Source organism: Mytilus californianus, unplaced genomic scaffold, assembly GCF_021869535.1.
Source record: "Mytilus californianus isolate M0D057914Y unplaced genomic scaffold, xbMytCali1.0.p SCAF_1, whole genome shotgun sequence".
Taxonomy (NCBI): Eukaryota; Metazoa; Mollusca; class Bivalvia; order Mytilida; family Mytilidae; genus Mytilus; species Mytilus californianus.
The window spans coordinates 122,462,388-122,480,958 of NW_026262581.1; the positions used below are offsets into that span (position 1 = coordinate 122,462,388).

Below are 18,571 nucleotides of genomic sequence, written 5' to 3' on the forward strand. Positions count from 1 at the left end.
GGTATCATTCCACCCACCACCTGTTTATAGTCCAGACCTATCAGTTCTACTATAGCCAATGGTAAGTGATAACAAGGGGTATCATTCCACCCACCACCTGTTTATAGTCCAGACCTATCAGTCTTACTGTAGCTAATGGTAAGTGTTAACAATGGGTATCATTCCACCCAAGACCTGTTTACAGTCCAGACCTATCAGTCTTACTATAGCCAATGGTAAGTGTTAACAAAGGGTATCATTCCACCCACCACCTGTTTACAGTCCAGACCTATCAGTCTTACTATAGCCAATGGTAAGTGTTTACAATGTCGACAATGGGTATCATTCCACCCACCACCTGTTTGCAGTCCAGACATATCAGTCTTACTATAGCCAATGGTAAGTGTTAACAATGGGTATCATTCCACCCACCACCTGTTTATAGTCCAGACATATCAGTCTTACTATAGCCAATGGTAAGTGTTAACAAGGGGTATCAACCCTCTCAATATGTATATTCACTCCAGTCATACTATGGGTAATATTATGTAGACTTTATTTTTTCCACTATTGCTTTAAATACATTTTCTACTTTCTGTTTGACTATCATGTCAAGAAGATATCATAAAGCTTTGCCATAAACAATGCGGAAAAAAGTATTTGGTGAAATACTTAAAGTAGACTTGTTTTAATTTGAATAAGTAAAATAAATTATGAAACATTAAACAATATTAAATAAAAACAAACACAATAGATAATGAAGTCACAGCAGTAGAATTGTTATTATTTTAACAATAAGTGGAGTGGAACAAACAATCAATTAATCAATCAATCAATCAAAAATTATAAGTGCATTTTGGCCAAAAAGAAGGACAACTGTAATACTTTTTTTATTGGTCTTTGAATAATATGCAATGTAGTTTTGAAATAAGTGTTAAATCAATTTTGTTTTTAAATAACCTCCAAATTGAATTGAACTTCTGCAATATCCCTTAAGTTTTTGTATCGCCTTGACAGAGTCAAAAGTGAGACTTAGGTATGCTATTTCTGACATCGTCAGCGGTGTCATCAGAGTCAATAATATTAGTTTGTGATTAGGTCAGGTTAAGGGGAACCACTAGTGGTAGCTCAATGATATTTGGTATGTAGAAGCATTAGCATTGGCACATCTCATTGGCACCCCCTTCAGTCATGGTTTATTGACTTTGAATGTATTGCATGGTTTACATGTTAAGTTTGTGATTATATTAGTATAAGAGGAACTACTAATGTTAAGTCAATGATATTTGGTATGTAGTTGTTTTAGCATTTGCAAGTATTTTATTCATGGTGATTATATGACCCCACCCCATCAGCATGGTTCATTGACTTTGAAACTTTTACATTGTTTACAAATTAAAGTTTGTGTTTAGGTTATATTTATTGTAAAGGGAACCACTTATGATAAGTCAATGGTATTTGGTATGCAGTTTTATAAGCATTGGCATTTCTTATTTCCATTGGGTTATTTGTTCCTTCACCATAAATCATAGTTCATTTACTTTAAATGTTTTGCATAGTTTACATGATATTAAAATATTGCCATTTGGATTAAATATTTGCATTATGCTATCAAAATTACCAAACAGAGATAACAGTTTATTATTTGAAAATGACTACTTCATATCTGGACCCCATTTGAAAAAGTTTTTAGTAATGCAAACATTGCCTCCATTAAAATCTGAGATGTCACTGTAAATGTATGCATATCAAACCATCTGATAAATGTTTGTCTAAACCAAAGCCAACAGAACATCACATTAAGGAAAGGAATATAAACAGTGGATATAACAGAAATTGAAAAACTGTCCTGTTTATTATAAATGTTTACTGTATTGACAGAAAATATATTTATATGCTTATCATGCAAAAATATATACCCCGATATAACTATTGTTATTTTTAACTGCTATAATATAGTAGCTGCATTGCCACTTCTGAACTTTATATAATTATTTCACTTCATATCACATAATTCATTTTGTTATAGCCTTGTATCTCAGATATCTTAGTTTCAGTTTTCATGGTTATGGCACAGATTCAGTCTTTCAAGTAATGATCAATCAAAGTTTCTTCTTTTTTGTTTCCATCCACTTTGGACAAGTGAATACATGCATGAACTAGATTTAACTCATCCATATTTATATCCATTGATGCTGAAAATACTTAATCTGGGGGGAAAAAAAATCATGACGAGTTTCATTCTTTTATATGAGTCCATAACTGCACTTCTATGGTATCTCCATAAATACATACTCATATGCATGTTTACAGGAATGATAAACTGGAAGACAACAACAGAGCATGCTGCTATTCCTGTTTCCATGGTGAAGGGTAAACCTCTTTTTTATATTTTTCTGTATATTTAGTTAAGATTGAAACAAATTATTTTATCACACCCCTGTATGCAGTTTTATGCCAAGTTATAGTTCAAAGACAATTCTCTTCCTTAAATATATAATTGACAGAAATTTTAGAAATTTGTAAAAAATCAGTTGAACATTTTGAAAAGGCTTGACTCATTATATCAACACAAAACAATCTAAGAAAACAACTAAAGACTTAAGACACAAACATGATGCAAACTTTCTAAATTATATGCCAAATTAGGGTTTTGACCCAGATTTCTCAGTTCATTGATTGGGTTAAAGTTTTGGTTGACAGATTTTTTCATGTGAATAAGTTGGTCGGGTGGTAAAAAACTATCTTTCAAGAATTCCAAACATTATTTCTCAGCTGTTTTAAACATACAATGCATGTCAACCTCAGTATAAGTTTTGTTAAAAGGGGGTGTGATCATGGACCATCAGGAAATAAATTATCATTTCACAAACCAAAATTATCAGCTACATTTTTAATTTCTGTTAAATGCTCCTACTCAGATATTTTTATTCATATTTTGGGGATGATTATTTGTTAGGGTTGGCAGGAAAAATCAGGAAATGTCAATTATTTTTTCTGAAAATGGGGAAAGTAGTGTCAGGTCGGTGTAAACTAACAAATTAAAAACCCCTCAACTAAAGACACATATAATTTATTCTTGTTAGAAAAGAGATGTACGTTTATATAGTGCATAGGGAAACAATTTTGATGTAAACTTCAACTTGGCATATAACTGCTGTAAAGCATGCTGGTTGGTGTTATTCAGTTATTCATTTTGACATTTTGATGACAACACTTCATTTCTGTTTCTTTTCTTTATTTGATTGACTCCTTTAAAATTATGTGGTTTTGTGGGATGTGGTCATAATTATGTTCTTTTATTTTTCTTATAATTATTAACTATAAGACTTGTTTATGTACAGCATCTGTAATGTTAGATATTGCTCAAATTTTGATATCATCCCTCATCTACAGTCACAGTGCTTAACTAGATGTTATAGTATTAGGTTGATAACTTCCAAATGAAATTTTAGACAAGTTGGTAAAATATGATACCACAGAAAAGACACATAATTGTTTATTGTTTGACAAAATAAATGAATTGTCATATTTCTATTTCGACAAATATTTAGAGCAATTCAATTTGTATGGTCCCACTGATAGATGATGGAGGTATTACATTTTTTTGCATGCTCACCTTGAGTGCTGGTGGTCATGGATTCAATCTTGACTGGGTTAAACCAAGACTTGAAAATTTGTATTTGCTGCATCTCTGCTAAACACCCTTTTTTCCCTGAAGAATTTTTATATTCTTATTTTGCATAGGATATTTCAATAAAATGTTGGGAATAATCTAACTTTAATGAAATAGAACTTTGAAAAACATGGTGATCTCGATAAAAAAATAAATCATCATATGTAAAATAATAATGCATGGCGAAATAAATTATTTCAAAAATTTTCATCCAGAAAATTCATATCAGATATTCGTAATTCCGTAGTATAAACTTTTATACTTGTATACAAGTTTTATGCAGTTTGATACAGATTTTTTAAGGCAAAATGGATCAACTGAGTTACCATATTGAAGTGTCAAAGGGCATTATTATGGAGTAAAGGATAGGCATCATTATTATGGAGTAAAGGGGGATCATCTCAAAGCATCATTGTGGAGGAGAGAGAGAGACGTCATTATTGTAGAAAGGTTAAGAGTAAGAGCAAAAACTAGTTAGCTTAGTAGGGTGACTTGTCCTCCTGTGGACTGTAACCATGTGAACTAGTGCATTAAAATTCCAGTTCAGAGTATCAGTCTAGTACAAAGCTTTGTATCTTATCTGGTGACTTAAGCCCTTTTCACCTGATTTTTATAGTTTGTTCATATATTGTACTGTTACACCACTGTCCCAGGTTAGGGGGCGGGTTGGGCGCCCACTAACATGTTTAACCCCGCCACATTCTGTATGTGCCTGTCCCAAGTCAGGAGCCTGTAATTCAGTGGTTGTCGTTTGTTGCTGTATATCATATTTGTTTTTCGTTCATTATTCTGTACATAAATCAGGCCGTTAGTCGTTTGAATAGTTTTACATTTGTTATTTTGTGGCCATTTATAGATGACTATGCGGTATGGGCTTTGCTCATTGTTGAAGGCCGTATGGTGACCTATAGTTGTTAATTTCTGTGTCATTTGGTCTCTTGTTGAGAGTTGTCTGATTGGCAATCATACCACATCTTCTTATTTTTATATTCATGTTCATATTTGTGTGCGAGAACTTAATACTAGTATTTGAAGGTCTCAATTCAGGGACTAAACTTGACGATTTCCCAGACCGGAATCGACCAGATTTTTCGGTTGAGTGATTATATACATTTTGTAAGTCCTGATGGGAGACAATTTTTGTGGGAAGTGTACAGTAGTAAAACCATGTAGCCATGCCAAAATTTATCGTTTATTTCCGGCTGTATAAATATTAATTTTGTTATACAAGTTGTGAAAGATATATAAAATTCTGTATCCAAACTTTGCGCACTGTAACTACATGTTTAGAAAAAACTTCAAAATACATACCTTTATTAGTATATGAAAACTAATGTATCAATATAAAAACTGATTGGGTCCCTTTAAAAAATATTTGGAGCCCAGTTGACCCCTCGAGAAAATCCCTACAATTCCATGAGGATTATATGGCCCTATTAACTATTCATCTTTTCCATAGTTTACATGTTAAAGTTTATCCTTAGGGCATTTTAAAGGAAACCTCTCGTGATAAATATATGGTATTTTGTATGCAGTTGTATATTGGCATTTCTCATTTCTTCAAAGTTTATTTGGCACTGTACCTCAAGTGATGTTTCATTGACTTTGAATGTTTTGGTAGTTCTCATGACAAAATATTGCTATTTTGATCTCAGTTTGCATTATACTATCAAAATTACATAAAGGCGAGACATTTCTCTGTCAACAGTTTATTGTCTCGCCTTGACAGAGTAAAAAAACGAGACATAGGTATGCTGTTTCCGGCGTAGGCGGCATCAACAATGTATTCGTTTGTGATTAGGTCTAGTTTATGGTGAACCACTAGTGGCAGGTCAGTGATATATGGTATGCACTTATATCAGCATTGGCACATCTCATTTCCATGGAGATTATTTGGCCCTGTCCCCTCAGTCATGGTCTATTGACTTTGAAACTTTTGCTTAGTTTACATGTATTAGTTTGTGATTAGATCAGTTTAAGATGAAGCGCTAATGTTAAGTCAGTGATATTTGGTATGTAAATTTATTGGCATTTTCAAGACTCATTTCCACCCCCTCATCAGGGTTCATTGACTTTGAAACTTTTACATAGTTTACAAGTTAATGTTTGTGTTTAAAGGGAACGTCATAATATAAGTCAATGGTATTTGGTATGCAGTTGTATTAGCATTGGCACATCTCATTTCCATGGAGATTGTTTAGCCATGTACCTTCAGTCATGGTCTAATGACTTTGAATATTTGCATAACTTGCATGTTAAAGTATTGCTGTTTTAATTTCAACATTTGCATTATCAAAATTACAAAAAGGCGAGGCATATCTCTCAGTGTTCTCCCCAGATATTTTGAATAGCATCACATTTGGCGTAAAAAAAATAAACTGTATTTTTTTCAATGTCATTTGTCGCGTCGCGGTGATGCTCTATTTCCTTTATGGTATATATGTTTATATTGTTCAATTCATAACTGAGAATACAATTAAAATATAACCATGATAACAGTTGTTTCAGTTTATGTTTTCTATATTCATTTATAGTTAATGTACAGAATTATTGTTTTCCTCTTGGGCCATATAACAATATATGTGTGGTTCTAGCAGAGACATATAATACAATATATGGCTCTGGTTCTAGTTACCCTACCTACCCTACTAAATGAATGAGTGAATGGTTTATTATAGTGCAACCTTTATATATATACAATACTAAATATCAAGTAAAAAAAGAGAAAGTATCATATAGCAATAAAATTTCAATTAAAAAAAAATTTTCATGTCTAAAAATTCATTGTTTCATGGTACTAAATGAATTAGTCCCAGTTGTTTCTTTATATCAAGGTGATAGATATTTTTAACAAAGTTATCTAACAAATAGTCTGTTAATGCATAGTTTTCTCTTTTTGGTATATTTTTTTCTGTCTGCTGTGCCATTTGTGCATCTGTAGTTATTATCGTAAAAATGCGGATTTTTGTCATATCTGGTCCGGTTCCGATCGGTAGTTTACACAAAAGTAGTCAATGGCGGCCGAAGAAAAATTAACGAAAATAAACAATGTTTGATAAGAGATTGGGAACGAATGTGACGCTTTTGATGTATTAAATGGATGAAACATAAACTTAAGCCAACTTATTTAGCCCAAAACCGATATGTTCGCTCTCGATTAACAAGTAGTACCGGCGGAAGAGAAAGAAAGTAATTTTATGAAAGTTGTAAAAATAAACGACCAAACCTCATTTTTAAAGAGAAAAATCGTTTGTATCTTTGAATTTCCGTAATGCAAAACGTAGATTTCGAATTGTTTTATGACTAAATTTTGTCCATGTCTTAATTTGCGATTGCAGACAGACCACGTGGTATTAATCATGTCAGCTTGGGGTATTCGTACCCAAACAGTTATCACCCAAAGGCAAAGGGCAATTAACACCTATTTAATCACTCTTAAATGCCTCTATTGTCCGATTTGAAGGGATTGCACTTAAAGGTGATATAATTTTTATGATCATACGCGGTAATTAGATGAAAGTTCAAAATTTAGGACATGGATTTACGATATAGAAACAAGAAAAATAGCATCCTCAAAATAATTATAGCGTCGCGGAAATTATTATAGCATCACGGGAAAAAATATAGCGTCGCGGTACCGCGACGCTAAAACGGCCTGGGGAGAACACTGTCTCTGTGTTAACAGTTTATGTATATATATATAAGAAATCATTGAATGTAAAAGAAGAAATTCAGCATATGTTTCCCAGAAGTAAAAAAATGAAATTTCCAATTATTAGTTTAAAAATTTGTGCAACAGGTGATTCGCTCAGGTTTCAAGGATTCATATTCTTCATTTTATACATTATATAATTATTGAAAAATATATGTAAATGTCATGTATAATAAACAGCATGTTTTTAATTGATTTGAGGCGACTATTTGAAAGTAACTGATTTGCTTTAGCTATCTGAACAAATGAATTAACCAATTTGTGATCTCCTTGGTTTAAAATCTTTTGAATTTATATTTCAACATTGAGATATATCAAGTAAATGGTTCCTTAATTGTCCACCTTATTATCTAGAAATAGGCATTTTTGTAAGACCGCCAAAGTTTAGGGCCAAAAAGGGATAAAAAACAAGCAATTTTAAACTTTGTTTGAAATGCTTATTTCAGACCAATTTCACTGGGGTTTAAAAAATCTTGAAATATTGGGGGTTCTTTGATATGCTTGATCTTACTGTGTATTTAGAATTTTTATTTTGGCCTGTTTATTCAAGTGGGTCCAAATTAGGGTGCAAAATTAGATTTTGATTGATTTCAATATGCTGAATCTAATAATGTATCTAGACTTTGGATTTTGGGCCAATTTTTCAAATTGGTCCACACCAGGGTCGAAAGGATCCAAAATTAAACTTTGTTTGTTTTAACAAAAATTGAATGGTAGGTTTTTTTGCTATACTGAATTGCTTATATTTGATCAATTTCATTTGTTTGGTGTTTTTTTTTTACACAAAGAGTTACCACCCTTACAATGTTTTAGCTTGTAAATTATGTCTTAACCTTGAGGTGATATGCAAATGAGAAGCTGTCATTTTATTTTTAACTTTTACTTAAAATTTTGCTGATTCAGATATATTAATTTGAGTGATTATTGTTTATACATAATCCAAATTCATAGCTGTATCAAGCTTGAATGTTGTGTCCATATATACTTTCCCCAACTGTTCATGGTTCAACCTTGTATCAAGCTGTGCCCCACAGGAGCATTTTATTCACGTTTTTTTTCATTAACTTCAAGACTTAGTCATTTAAAACATTTCCAATCAAACAATTGGTTGAGGATGATTTCAAAACAATTTTTTTGTTCTTTAGAAATAATCTTTAAAACAAAGATTTATATTGCACATGTTATTCCAGTTTTTTGCTGCACAAAGTTTGGCAAAGACGAATTTGACATATATTTTTAAAATGCTGTGATTTTTTTGTTATTCATTATAGGGCCAAGTTATTGCCTTAAAACTGTCATCACTGTCTCTTTATGTTTTTATTTTGATATATTGAGTAATGTTTTAAAGCACATGCCATGATAATAAACAATTTGGTAATGGTATTAATTGGTATTATATGAAATGCAGGAAATATGATATACTTACAATTTGACATTAGTGGGCTTTCAATCTAGTTATCATTTCTCTGTCATGTAAAGTCCAACTGATTCTTTATCCGTGTTTTAATATGCACTTTGAAATCAGTTTTGTATCATATATACCAGTAATTGGAAATTTGTAAATATATGAACTTTTTAGGCCATACATAGAATTTGAAAATGATGAAATATGATACAATGGGATATTATAAAATGGTTAAAAAAATCCAATTATCACTGATATTATTGCAATAAGGTAAAAAAAACATATGATTTTTTGGTTTACACTTCTATAGACCGAAACAACTTTCCTAACCTATGTAAACACCATGTTGATTTCACTGTGATGTATTCATGCATACAAATGGAACCTGGGGTTCCAGGAAAGTTGAAATTAAAGGAAAAAAATAAATGTTTGGATTGAGAATTATAAGGATCAAACACTTTTTTAGTAGTGGTTATTGATGTGTAAACTTAGTCACTGACTCACAAACTATACATAAAAGTCCAGTTTACATATGAATAACCTCTAGAATAAAGTTGTTTAATCCAATAATATGATTGTTGTTCAGCAGAAAAAAAATGAGAGATTCATTTGGATATCAGGAAATGCTACATACAAATTATGTGATGGAAAGATAAATTGATAGATTAGTGTGATACCAATTTGTCACAGTTTATGCAATATCAAATAAGTACATCACATAAATCTCTGAATTATATATTATATATAATGTACTATATATAAATATATATTATCAAACCGTAATGATTAGTTTTTTGAAAACTTAGCTATTTGAGTGTGCAAATAAAACAATTAAATTAAATTTGTTTGTTTGTTAGATTAACCATTAAGTGAGTTTGTTTACTTCCTGTTGAAAAAGTTACAGTTATATTAAGCCTGTCTCCCTAAGGGCAACTAGGGAATAAAAATATGATCGCTTTGGTGTTCTTCCGACCAGCTTTGAAACCCTTGCCAACATGGGGCAATTTTTTACTGTGCAGGATGTATAAGTACGCAGCCACATCTGGTCAGAATTGGGACGTTATATCTGATGTCTCGTATAGAGAAAGTGCCATGCTCACTGCATGTTAAGAACCATTCCAACAACTCTTTGAGCGGTCTGTAGGTGGTTAGTTGAAAGGCAAAATTTCTGTCCCTATCCAACCTTCATCCAGGACGGCCTTTATTACAGGACCTACCTATTGTATAATTTTGTATTTATTGTTAATTTGTTTTTGTCCTGAAATTGCATGCAGTATTTACCTCTTAGTATGTAAACATCAATCAATCAATATTTAGCGTATCAAATAATGGAACGGGTAACATAAGACTTTTCTGAATTAGTTTGTTTCTATAATTGCTTATAAGGAATACATTTTTTGCCTAACAAAAAAAACCTGATACATAATGTTCTAAATACACACTTAGATAGTTCAACTGTAAATCAGTACAATGGCATTTGATAAATTTAAAAATAAGGAGATGTGGTATGATTACCGATGAGACAACTATCCACCAAAGTTAAAATGAAGTGAATGTAAGCAACAACAATGAGAAAAACACATACCGTATAGTCGGCTATAAAAGGCCCGGACATGAAAAATATGAAACAATTCAGTTGAGAAAACTAACGGCCTAATTTATAACAAAACAAATATGACAGACATGAACCAACGTCAACCTCTGAACTACAGACTCCTGACTTGGGACAGGCACATAAAGAATGTGGTGGGGTTAAACATGTTTGTGAGCGCTCAACCCTCCCTCTAACCTGGGACAGTGGTGTAACAGTACAACATAAGAACAAACTATAAAAATCAGTTGAAAATGGCTTAACTCATCAGATGGATACAAATAGAAATAAATCTAACAAAAACACGAGAGTGGACATGGACGGGTACTTATACATCCCCACAACAAAAAGACACTTAAGTACAGATCTGAGAATAATGGCAGTTACTGACAGCTAGTTCAGAGCCAATAACAACTAAAAAAAAATCATGTATCTAAGACTAAACTATCAATCAGTACACATCCAACATCCAATGGATTTAGTGTAAAGACGTCATTAACAGTCAGGGAAAAACATGACCTTGTACAATGCCAAACTGTAGGTATCGACAGATTGTAGTACCATGAAAGTAAATATGTGTGATATTTAGTATGGTTTTAATTTACTGATAACAAAATGTTCTTCAATGAATTATAAATTGGTATTGTAGGAAGGACAGTTCAGTCTGGACCGATGAGATTTTCTACTCCAAGCCCTAGGGGCAATATATCCTTTCTAAACCAGTCCCAAATACAGAATGTTGGTTCTAGTGGTATGGTAACAGTTAGACCTGGAAATCTAGCTTTTACTGTTGCCAGACCAGGAGGTGTCCAGACAATGCAAGGAGCTGTACAACAGAAACAGGCACCAGGAGGACAGGTTCAGTTTCAAGTTGGACCACAAACAACACAAGGCATTACCACACAGAAAGTGGTAAGCTTATGTTTTCATCACAGAGATCAGTAAAATATCTGAATTAAATTCCTTCACAACAACCAGTAAGCACTAGTCTGTTAAACTGTTGTTATGAGTACATTTCTACATATTTTAATATCCTTGACAAGATATCATTAAACGTATATATGTATGCAGCAGGGCTGCTTTCCATGTATAAACTATTACAATGGTGGATTGTGAGATGTAGGTTACAAATTGTAATATCAAAAGCTTCTAATTTTTTTGTCATTGATGAAAAAGGGAGATTTTTCTAATTTAATGCCTAGAATTTTGACCAGTGACTTTTATTTTGTAGATCCAAGGTCAAGTTTCTTTGTCACAGTTGTCAGGTGGAATTGTTGCCCAACAGATTCCTAATGCTGCAGTTCTAAATCAACAGCAGCAACAACTGATCATACCAAATTTTCAGACAACCAGATATATCCGGCCACAACCGGCTATAAGTGGACAACAAGCTAAATTATCAACAGTGCAGACAACAAACCAGCCAATATTTTCTGTCAGACCAATTGCTCAAATACCATTAGTTACAGGTGCTAATAGTAAAACAGACACAAATGCCCAGCCTTCTAATATTATGACTGTTCAACAACAGGCTAGTCTGCTTCAACAGACTGGAAAATCCCAGGCACTTAAAGGACAACAACAACCATTGGTTAGTCAGATACAGCTACAAAATGCAAAAGGACACTCACAAGTTACTTTTACTATAAATACACAGGCTGCTGGCCAGGTGAGGCTCAATCCAGTTATCCAGAGTAATAAGGCACTTCCTAACCGTAATCCATCTACTGTTTTAATCCGACCACCTATCCGTCAAACCACTCAGCAAATCCCACCTAAATTGAATATTAATCAGCAAAGTGTAGCTCAGTCTAGTATTATAGTTCAGTCCCCTGTCAATAGATTCCAGTCACCAGGTATGAAAGCTCACATCATTGAAAATTCAAAGAAAAATCAACAGGCAACACAATATATGATTTTGTCCCAAAATAAAAATTTGGTTCCAATGCCTGTTATGCAACAGGATACATCACATCAGATTCCAACTCCTGTTTCGGAACTAGATGGATTAATGCCAGAACTGACAAAGAAAACAGATTTACCAGTAGTAGAAACAAAACAAAAAACAACTCGAAAAAACTCAGCTACTTTAGCTGCTAACGAAAATACAACCTTGCCGCAAGTTGTTACATCTCTTGGTAATGTTGAAAAAAATCTTCTTGAAAATCAGAATATGGCTAATCAATTGAAAGATATTATTAAGTTAAATGAAATGGCTTCTGGAAATATGAATTCATCTGGTATTGTTCAGATGATTGTAGAAGATAAACCGGAATGTTTGCCAGTTGTTGATTCTACTGTAAAGGAGGAACCATCTAATGTGGAGGAATCTATTGGTACTACAGTAAAAGATGAAAAAACAGTAGAACCTGTCAAACAATTTAAAAGTGAAAAAGGAGACTTTGAGAAGCTTTTAAAAGAAAACAAAATCACAATAGAAAATGAAATGACAGAAGTTAAAATGGAAACTAAAATGTCAGTAAAAAATGAGCCTGGTGAAAATTCCTCAGAATCTGTGAAACAAGAACCAAACGATAATGTGATGGAAATTGATGAAGTAAAGAATGAAAAACAAACTTTGGAAGAAGAGAAAAAAGAAGAAAGTAAAGATGTAGCAGATTATGAAGCGTTAACATGGAAAGATGGAGTAGGGACATTGGAGGGGAGTGAACTAAAGGTAAATTACATGTATAAAGCTAATCAGTGATGGGAATTTTTTATCTCTGATAATCTAATTTGCTATGACTGATCCTGATAAAACTTCATTTTCAAATTGTCTAATCTGTAATTGGCACAAGCACTGCTTCCAACATATTGCTGTTATTTCTCTTCTATTGCAATAATGGGGTCAAAGTAAAACATGAATATCCTGCAAACATCTGTTACACAACACTGTTGCCATGAACTGTTGAATTGATGGCAGAAGTCATCTAATGAAAAGTGGTGTCACAGGTCATTTAGCATTAAAATTAACAGTTTCACTTTCACATATTTTAGTGAAATAACAGTCTTAGGATTTATTTGTGTAAGCACTCCTTGATGTTTAATGATTTTCACTGATGTCAGTCCAGAATTATTAGACTTATTCATTTTTCTTTGCATTATCAACTCTATTTAGCACAGTCGACTAATTTTAAGTTGGTTAACACATTTTAAACTTAATGGTAAAGTATCCAATTGAATCTAAAAGATAATCAGAGGCCTAATTAATAAATGAAACAATATATGTCATATCCATGATTATTGTTATCTTTATAATAGCATGTTTTATAAAGACTACATTTGAAGACTTTATTTGCAGTTTACTCTGAATGAGTTTGGTTGTGTTGAAGTAATAACTGAAGAATTAGAATGTGATGAGACATTGAATACCAGTAGTGAGACTGAACAGAGTAGGGATGTTACAGAGGCTGGAGATAATGTGTTTAAAGAGGATACAGAAATGAAAGAAGGTATGATGGTACAGAGTTCATGTTATTTGTTATGTCCCTTTGCTGACAAGTCCCACCCTAGGAAAGGTATAGAAAGATCTGGATGTAACAGAATACATAGATAATATGTCTGAAGAGGAATGTTAAACAGATCTTGAAATTAAAATAGATAATATGTTTGACGAGGAATATGAAACAGATTTGAAATTAAAGAGCATAAAATATTAAAGTGAAAAATAAAAAAAAATTATTTGACTTATGAATTACTGTGGATTCATTTATTTTCGTGGATTGAGGAAAACTTGCACTTTCCTGGATATTTGATTTCTTGGTTTTGCCAATCTCTGCATACAAAGCCTATAGAAAATTTGTAATTCATTGCACATTTGAATTCGTAGTTCACCTGTACCCGCGAAAAAGACGAAAATTGGTATCCCACGAATAATAATGAATCCACAGTAGTTTTATATTAAACATGGTTAATTGGTAAGGACGTATTCAATAGCTTATTATTGAAGCTTAATGCAATTTATTTATATTTTGTCATCTTATATATTTTAAAATGTGATTAAATATGATTATATTATCTTAGAAAAAGCAGATGAAAGTGGTGACAAGAAAGATTTAGTGTGTCAGTGTAATCATTGTGGAGAATATGGATTTTACAGTGAATTCTGTCAGAATGGACAGTTCTGTAGTCAGACTTGTGTGGGAGCATATCAGTCAAAGTAAGTTATTACAGTGAATTCTGTCAGAATGGACAGTTGTGTAGTTAGACTTGTGTGGGAGCATATCAGTCAAAGTAAATTATTACAGTGAATTCTGTCAGAATGGACAGTTCTGTAGTCAGAATTGTGTGGGAGCATATCAGTCAAAGTAAGTTATTACAGTGAATTCTGTCAGAATGGACAGTACTGTAGTCAGACTTGTGTGGAAGCATATCGGTCAAAGTAAGTTATTACAGTGAATTCTGTCAGAATGGACAGTTCTGTGTCAGACTTGTGTGGGAGCATATCAGTCAAAGTAAGTTATTACAGTGAATTCTGTCAGAATGGACAGTTGTATAGTCAGACTTGTGTGGGAGCTTATCAGTCAAAGTAAGTTATTACAGTGAATTCTGTCAGAATGGACAGTTGTATAGTCAGACTTGTGTGGGAGCATATCAGTCAAAGTAAGTTATTACAGTGAATTCTGTCAGAATGGACAGTTCTGTAGTCAGACTTGTGTGGGAGCATATCAGTCAAAGTAAGTTATTACAGTGAATTCTGTCAGAATGGACAGTTCTGTAGACAGACTTGTGTGGGAGCATATCGGTCAAAGTAAATTATTATAGTGAATTCTGTCAGAATGGACAGTTGTATAGTCAGACTTGTGTGGGAGCATATCAGTCAAAGTAAGTTATTACAGTGAATTCTGTCAGAATGGACAGTTCTGTAGTCAGACTTGTGTGGGAGCAAATCGGTCAAAGTAAGTTATTACAGTGAATTCTGTCAGAATGGACAGTTGTGTAGTCAGACTTGTGTGGTAGCATATCAGTCAAAGTTATTACAGTGACTGTTTGTCAGACTTGTGTTTGAGCATTTTCCTGTTAACTGAAGAATGAGCTTAGTTTTTGGCAGTCAACATTACTCTTTTAACACTGACAGCAGCAATTTTCGTTTTCTAACGTTAGTTTGCCTCAATCGAAAGTTATTAAACTTGTACACAATGCTTATAACCACAAAACACAGAGCATGTTTGAATTTGGGTGGTGTCACTTTCACTGTTCTTAAATTATGTCCTTTATATATGGAATAATGGCTGAATATCCTGTTTCCACACTAAAACTTAAGTTTGCCTCAACCAAATGATATGAAACTTGTACACAATGCTTATTACCACCAAACACAGATCAATTTTGAATTCGGGTGGAGTCGCTGTCACCGTTCTTGAGTTATGTCCCTTTATAAATGGAAGAATTGCTGAATTTGCCGTTTATTCACAATAGGGAGCAACTGTGTCCCATAAACACATTCTTCTTTTATTTATAAATTAAGCTCAAATTGATTGTGGATGTGCAGTCAGTGCAAAGATTTTGAATGTTCGTAGTTGTAAGTTGAACGATGGAATTAGCATTGATAAATAAAGAAACAGTAACTTGTCAATGAATCGATTTGTTATCTGTATCCTTATTTGATTGGCTGAATTATAGTTACTCCTAAAAAAGGTGATAATGATTTCTATGTGCGACTACCAAACAAACAAATTTAGATTTATTCTATGAACACACTTAGAAAAATAAGGTGTTTGGTAAAATTTAACTGCATTGTATCTGAATAATACAAAAATCATTTTTTTACCTTAATTTTACAGAAGAGAACGAGAGGTAAAGAAAAATAATTTGGTATCTAAGATGGTACTCGGCATGAAGAAGAAAAGAAAGAAACTACTTCTGATGAAGGGAGAAGATGATATAAAAACAGCACCAGGTTAGAATAATCCTGAATGGATTATATATGAGCTGTGTCGGATAGAAATTGACCTTATGCAAATGAATATCAATACATCTGTTAACTTATTTCGGGTTAAAAAAATCTCTGTGTAAAGTCTGTAACTGTTTAAAAATTGAGTTGGTAAAAGGGCCCTACAAAACAGACCAAAATTCATCTTTTATTTCCTATTTGAGTGTTCCAAAATCAATCAAAGTCTTATATATGTACATGCATACATATAATATTACCTTCATATCTGAAAGGGATTAGTTAATGCAAGAAATAGTAGGGAGATGTTGAATGAGTGTGTGTGTGTGTATTAAAGTTAATATGAATGTTTTATCAAAGTTGGAATAGACTAATACACACAAAATAACTAATTGTGATGAATGAGTCTATAGAGTTTAAAGTTTAGATACAATTTTCTTTCTTATAACAAGTTGAATGTATATATTAGGATTTTGTCTAAAAATTACTTCTTTTTTCTTTGAAAGTTTAAATTATTAGGAAATATTCTCACAACTTTTCAGTAAAAATTACCCAATTTTTTAATAAATTCTTTATTTAAAGAGGGTAAACTTACCAATTAATTGAAAAGGGTAGTTTTCATTTATTTTCTAAAAATTTAATACCAAATTAGACTGATGGAAAAACCATAGGCAGAACTATATACATTGTAAAAAGATAACAAAAGTCATGTAATTGATAGTGTAACTTTAATATTGACGGCTGTTGATAAAAGGATTAATCTGGCAATTGCCAAGTGAGCTTTTCTCATCACTTGTTGTCCGTCGTCTGTTAACTTTTACAAAAAATCTTCCCCTCTGAAACTACAGAGCCAAATTTAACCAAACTTGGCCACAATCATCATCGGGATATCTAGTTTAAAAAATGAGTCTGATGACCACGCCTGCCAACCAAGATGGCCGACATGGCTAAAAATAGAACATAGGGGTAAAATGCAAGTTTTGCCTATTATTTTGAAAACCACTATGAATAGAGAAATTCTGACAAAGCTTAAATGTTCAGAATGTTGAGCTCTACCTATTGCCTATTTGTGTCAAAACTGTCAGATGACTTCTTGTAGGAGTTATTGCCCTTAAATGACAAATTTACCATTTAAAAAAAAATTCTACTATCCCGAAAATTATAATAGATAGACAGAAACTTTAAAGGGGAAAAATGATCAGCAATACAAGATCTACAAATAAGTCAAACATAACCAAAATTGTCAGATGACTCCTTTTTAGAGTTGTTGCCCTTTAATGACAATTTTCACCCATTATTTGCATTTTTGCCTTATATCTTAAAAACTATAATAGATAGATAGAAAATATACTAAACAAATATGATCAACAAGACAAGATTTAAAAATAAGTCAACACAACCATAATCATTAGTTGACACCTTATTGAAGTTATTGCCCTTTTATGACAATTTTTCCCATTATTGCCTATTATATTGAAAACTGTTATAGATAGATAGAAACATAACACAGCACAAATGATCAGCAAGACAAGATCTACTAATGAGCCAAAATGGCTGAAATCTTAAGGGGGTACCTAACACTCAATTTTGATAAAATTTTGAAAAAATATTTACTTTGACCAGTTGACAAACACATAAAATGTTTCAAAAATTTAAACCACACAATTTACAGGAATAATTTCATTGGATATATAGCAGTTTGACAAACACTAATTTTGTTCTGTGAGAAGCTTGATTTCTCTTTTCTAATACATTTAGCTGATTTTGAAAGAGTAAACTCCCTTAGGTGTTCTGTACCCCCTTAAGTAGACTCGTTTTGGAGTTATTGCCCTTTAATGATATTTTTTACATTTTTTAGCATTGTTTACTTATTATCTTGAAAACTGTAATAGGTAAATAGAAACTTTGAAAAGCAAAAATTATCAGCAGGATAAGATCTACTAATATGTCAACATTACTGAAATTGTCAGTTAACTCAATAGAGTTGTTTCCCTTTAATACTGATTTTTACTAAAAATGGCCATTGTTGAAGATGCAAGTGAGTGACAAAGGCTCTTAAGAGCCTCTAGTTTCATCATGTATTCTTTGAGCACTGATTGTAAATTTTAATTTTACATGGTTTATTAGAAGTTGTTTTTTAAAAATGTTTCTTTATTTATGTAATTCTATTTGTAGGGAGAAAATCCAAAACCTTTTCCTGGACAACCTATATATCTGAAGAGAAATGTCCAGCAGCACCTCCAAGATTGTTTAAAAATGTTAGTATTCTGATTTATTATTGAAATGGAACAAAACAGAAGTACTACTCTCAAGTAGTA

At 32.4% G+C, this 18,571-nt stretch overlaps 1 protein-coding gene across 10 annotated transcripts in view; it reads left to right on the plus strand.

The window, feature by feature from the left end:
- The window catches only part of LOC127711554 (lethal(3)malignant brain tumor-like protein 3), a 34,941-nt gene that overhangs the window by 3,966 nt on the left and 12,404 nt on the right, over nucleotides 1-18,571 (plus strand). Inside the window, exons 1-8 of one of the 10 annotated variants that reach the window (XM_052217661.1) lie at nucleotides 191-215; nucleotides 2,293-2,352; nucleotides 11,013-11,275; nucleotides 11,595-13,040; nucleotides 13,665-13,815; nucleotides 14,387-14,522; nucleotides 16,147-16,262; nucleotides 18,429-18,511. In XM_052217661.1, the coding sequence (XP_052073621.1) occupies nucleotides 2,295-2,352; nucleotides 11,013-11,275; nucleotides 11,595-13,040; nucleotides 13,665-13,815; nucleotides 14,387-14,522; nucleotides 16,147-16,262; nucleotides 18,429-18,511 (2,253 nt within the window). In that variant the 5' untranslated portion in view covers nucleotides 191-215; nucleotides 2,293-2,294. Of the gene's footprint in view, nucleotides 1-190; nucleotides 216-267; nucleotides 293-354; nucleotides 379-431; nucleotides 456-2,292; nucleotides 2,353-11,012; nucleotides 11,276-11,594; nucleotides 13,041-13,664; nucleotides 13,816-14,386; nucleotides 14,523-16,146; nucleotides 16,263-18,428; nucleotides 18,512-18,571 lie in introns of those variants that run through there. The other 9 variants (XM_052217665.1, XM_052217672.1, XM_052217680.1 and 6 more) reach the window with 9 other exon arrangements.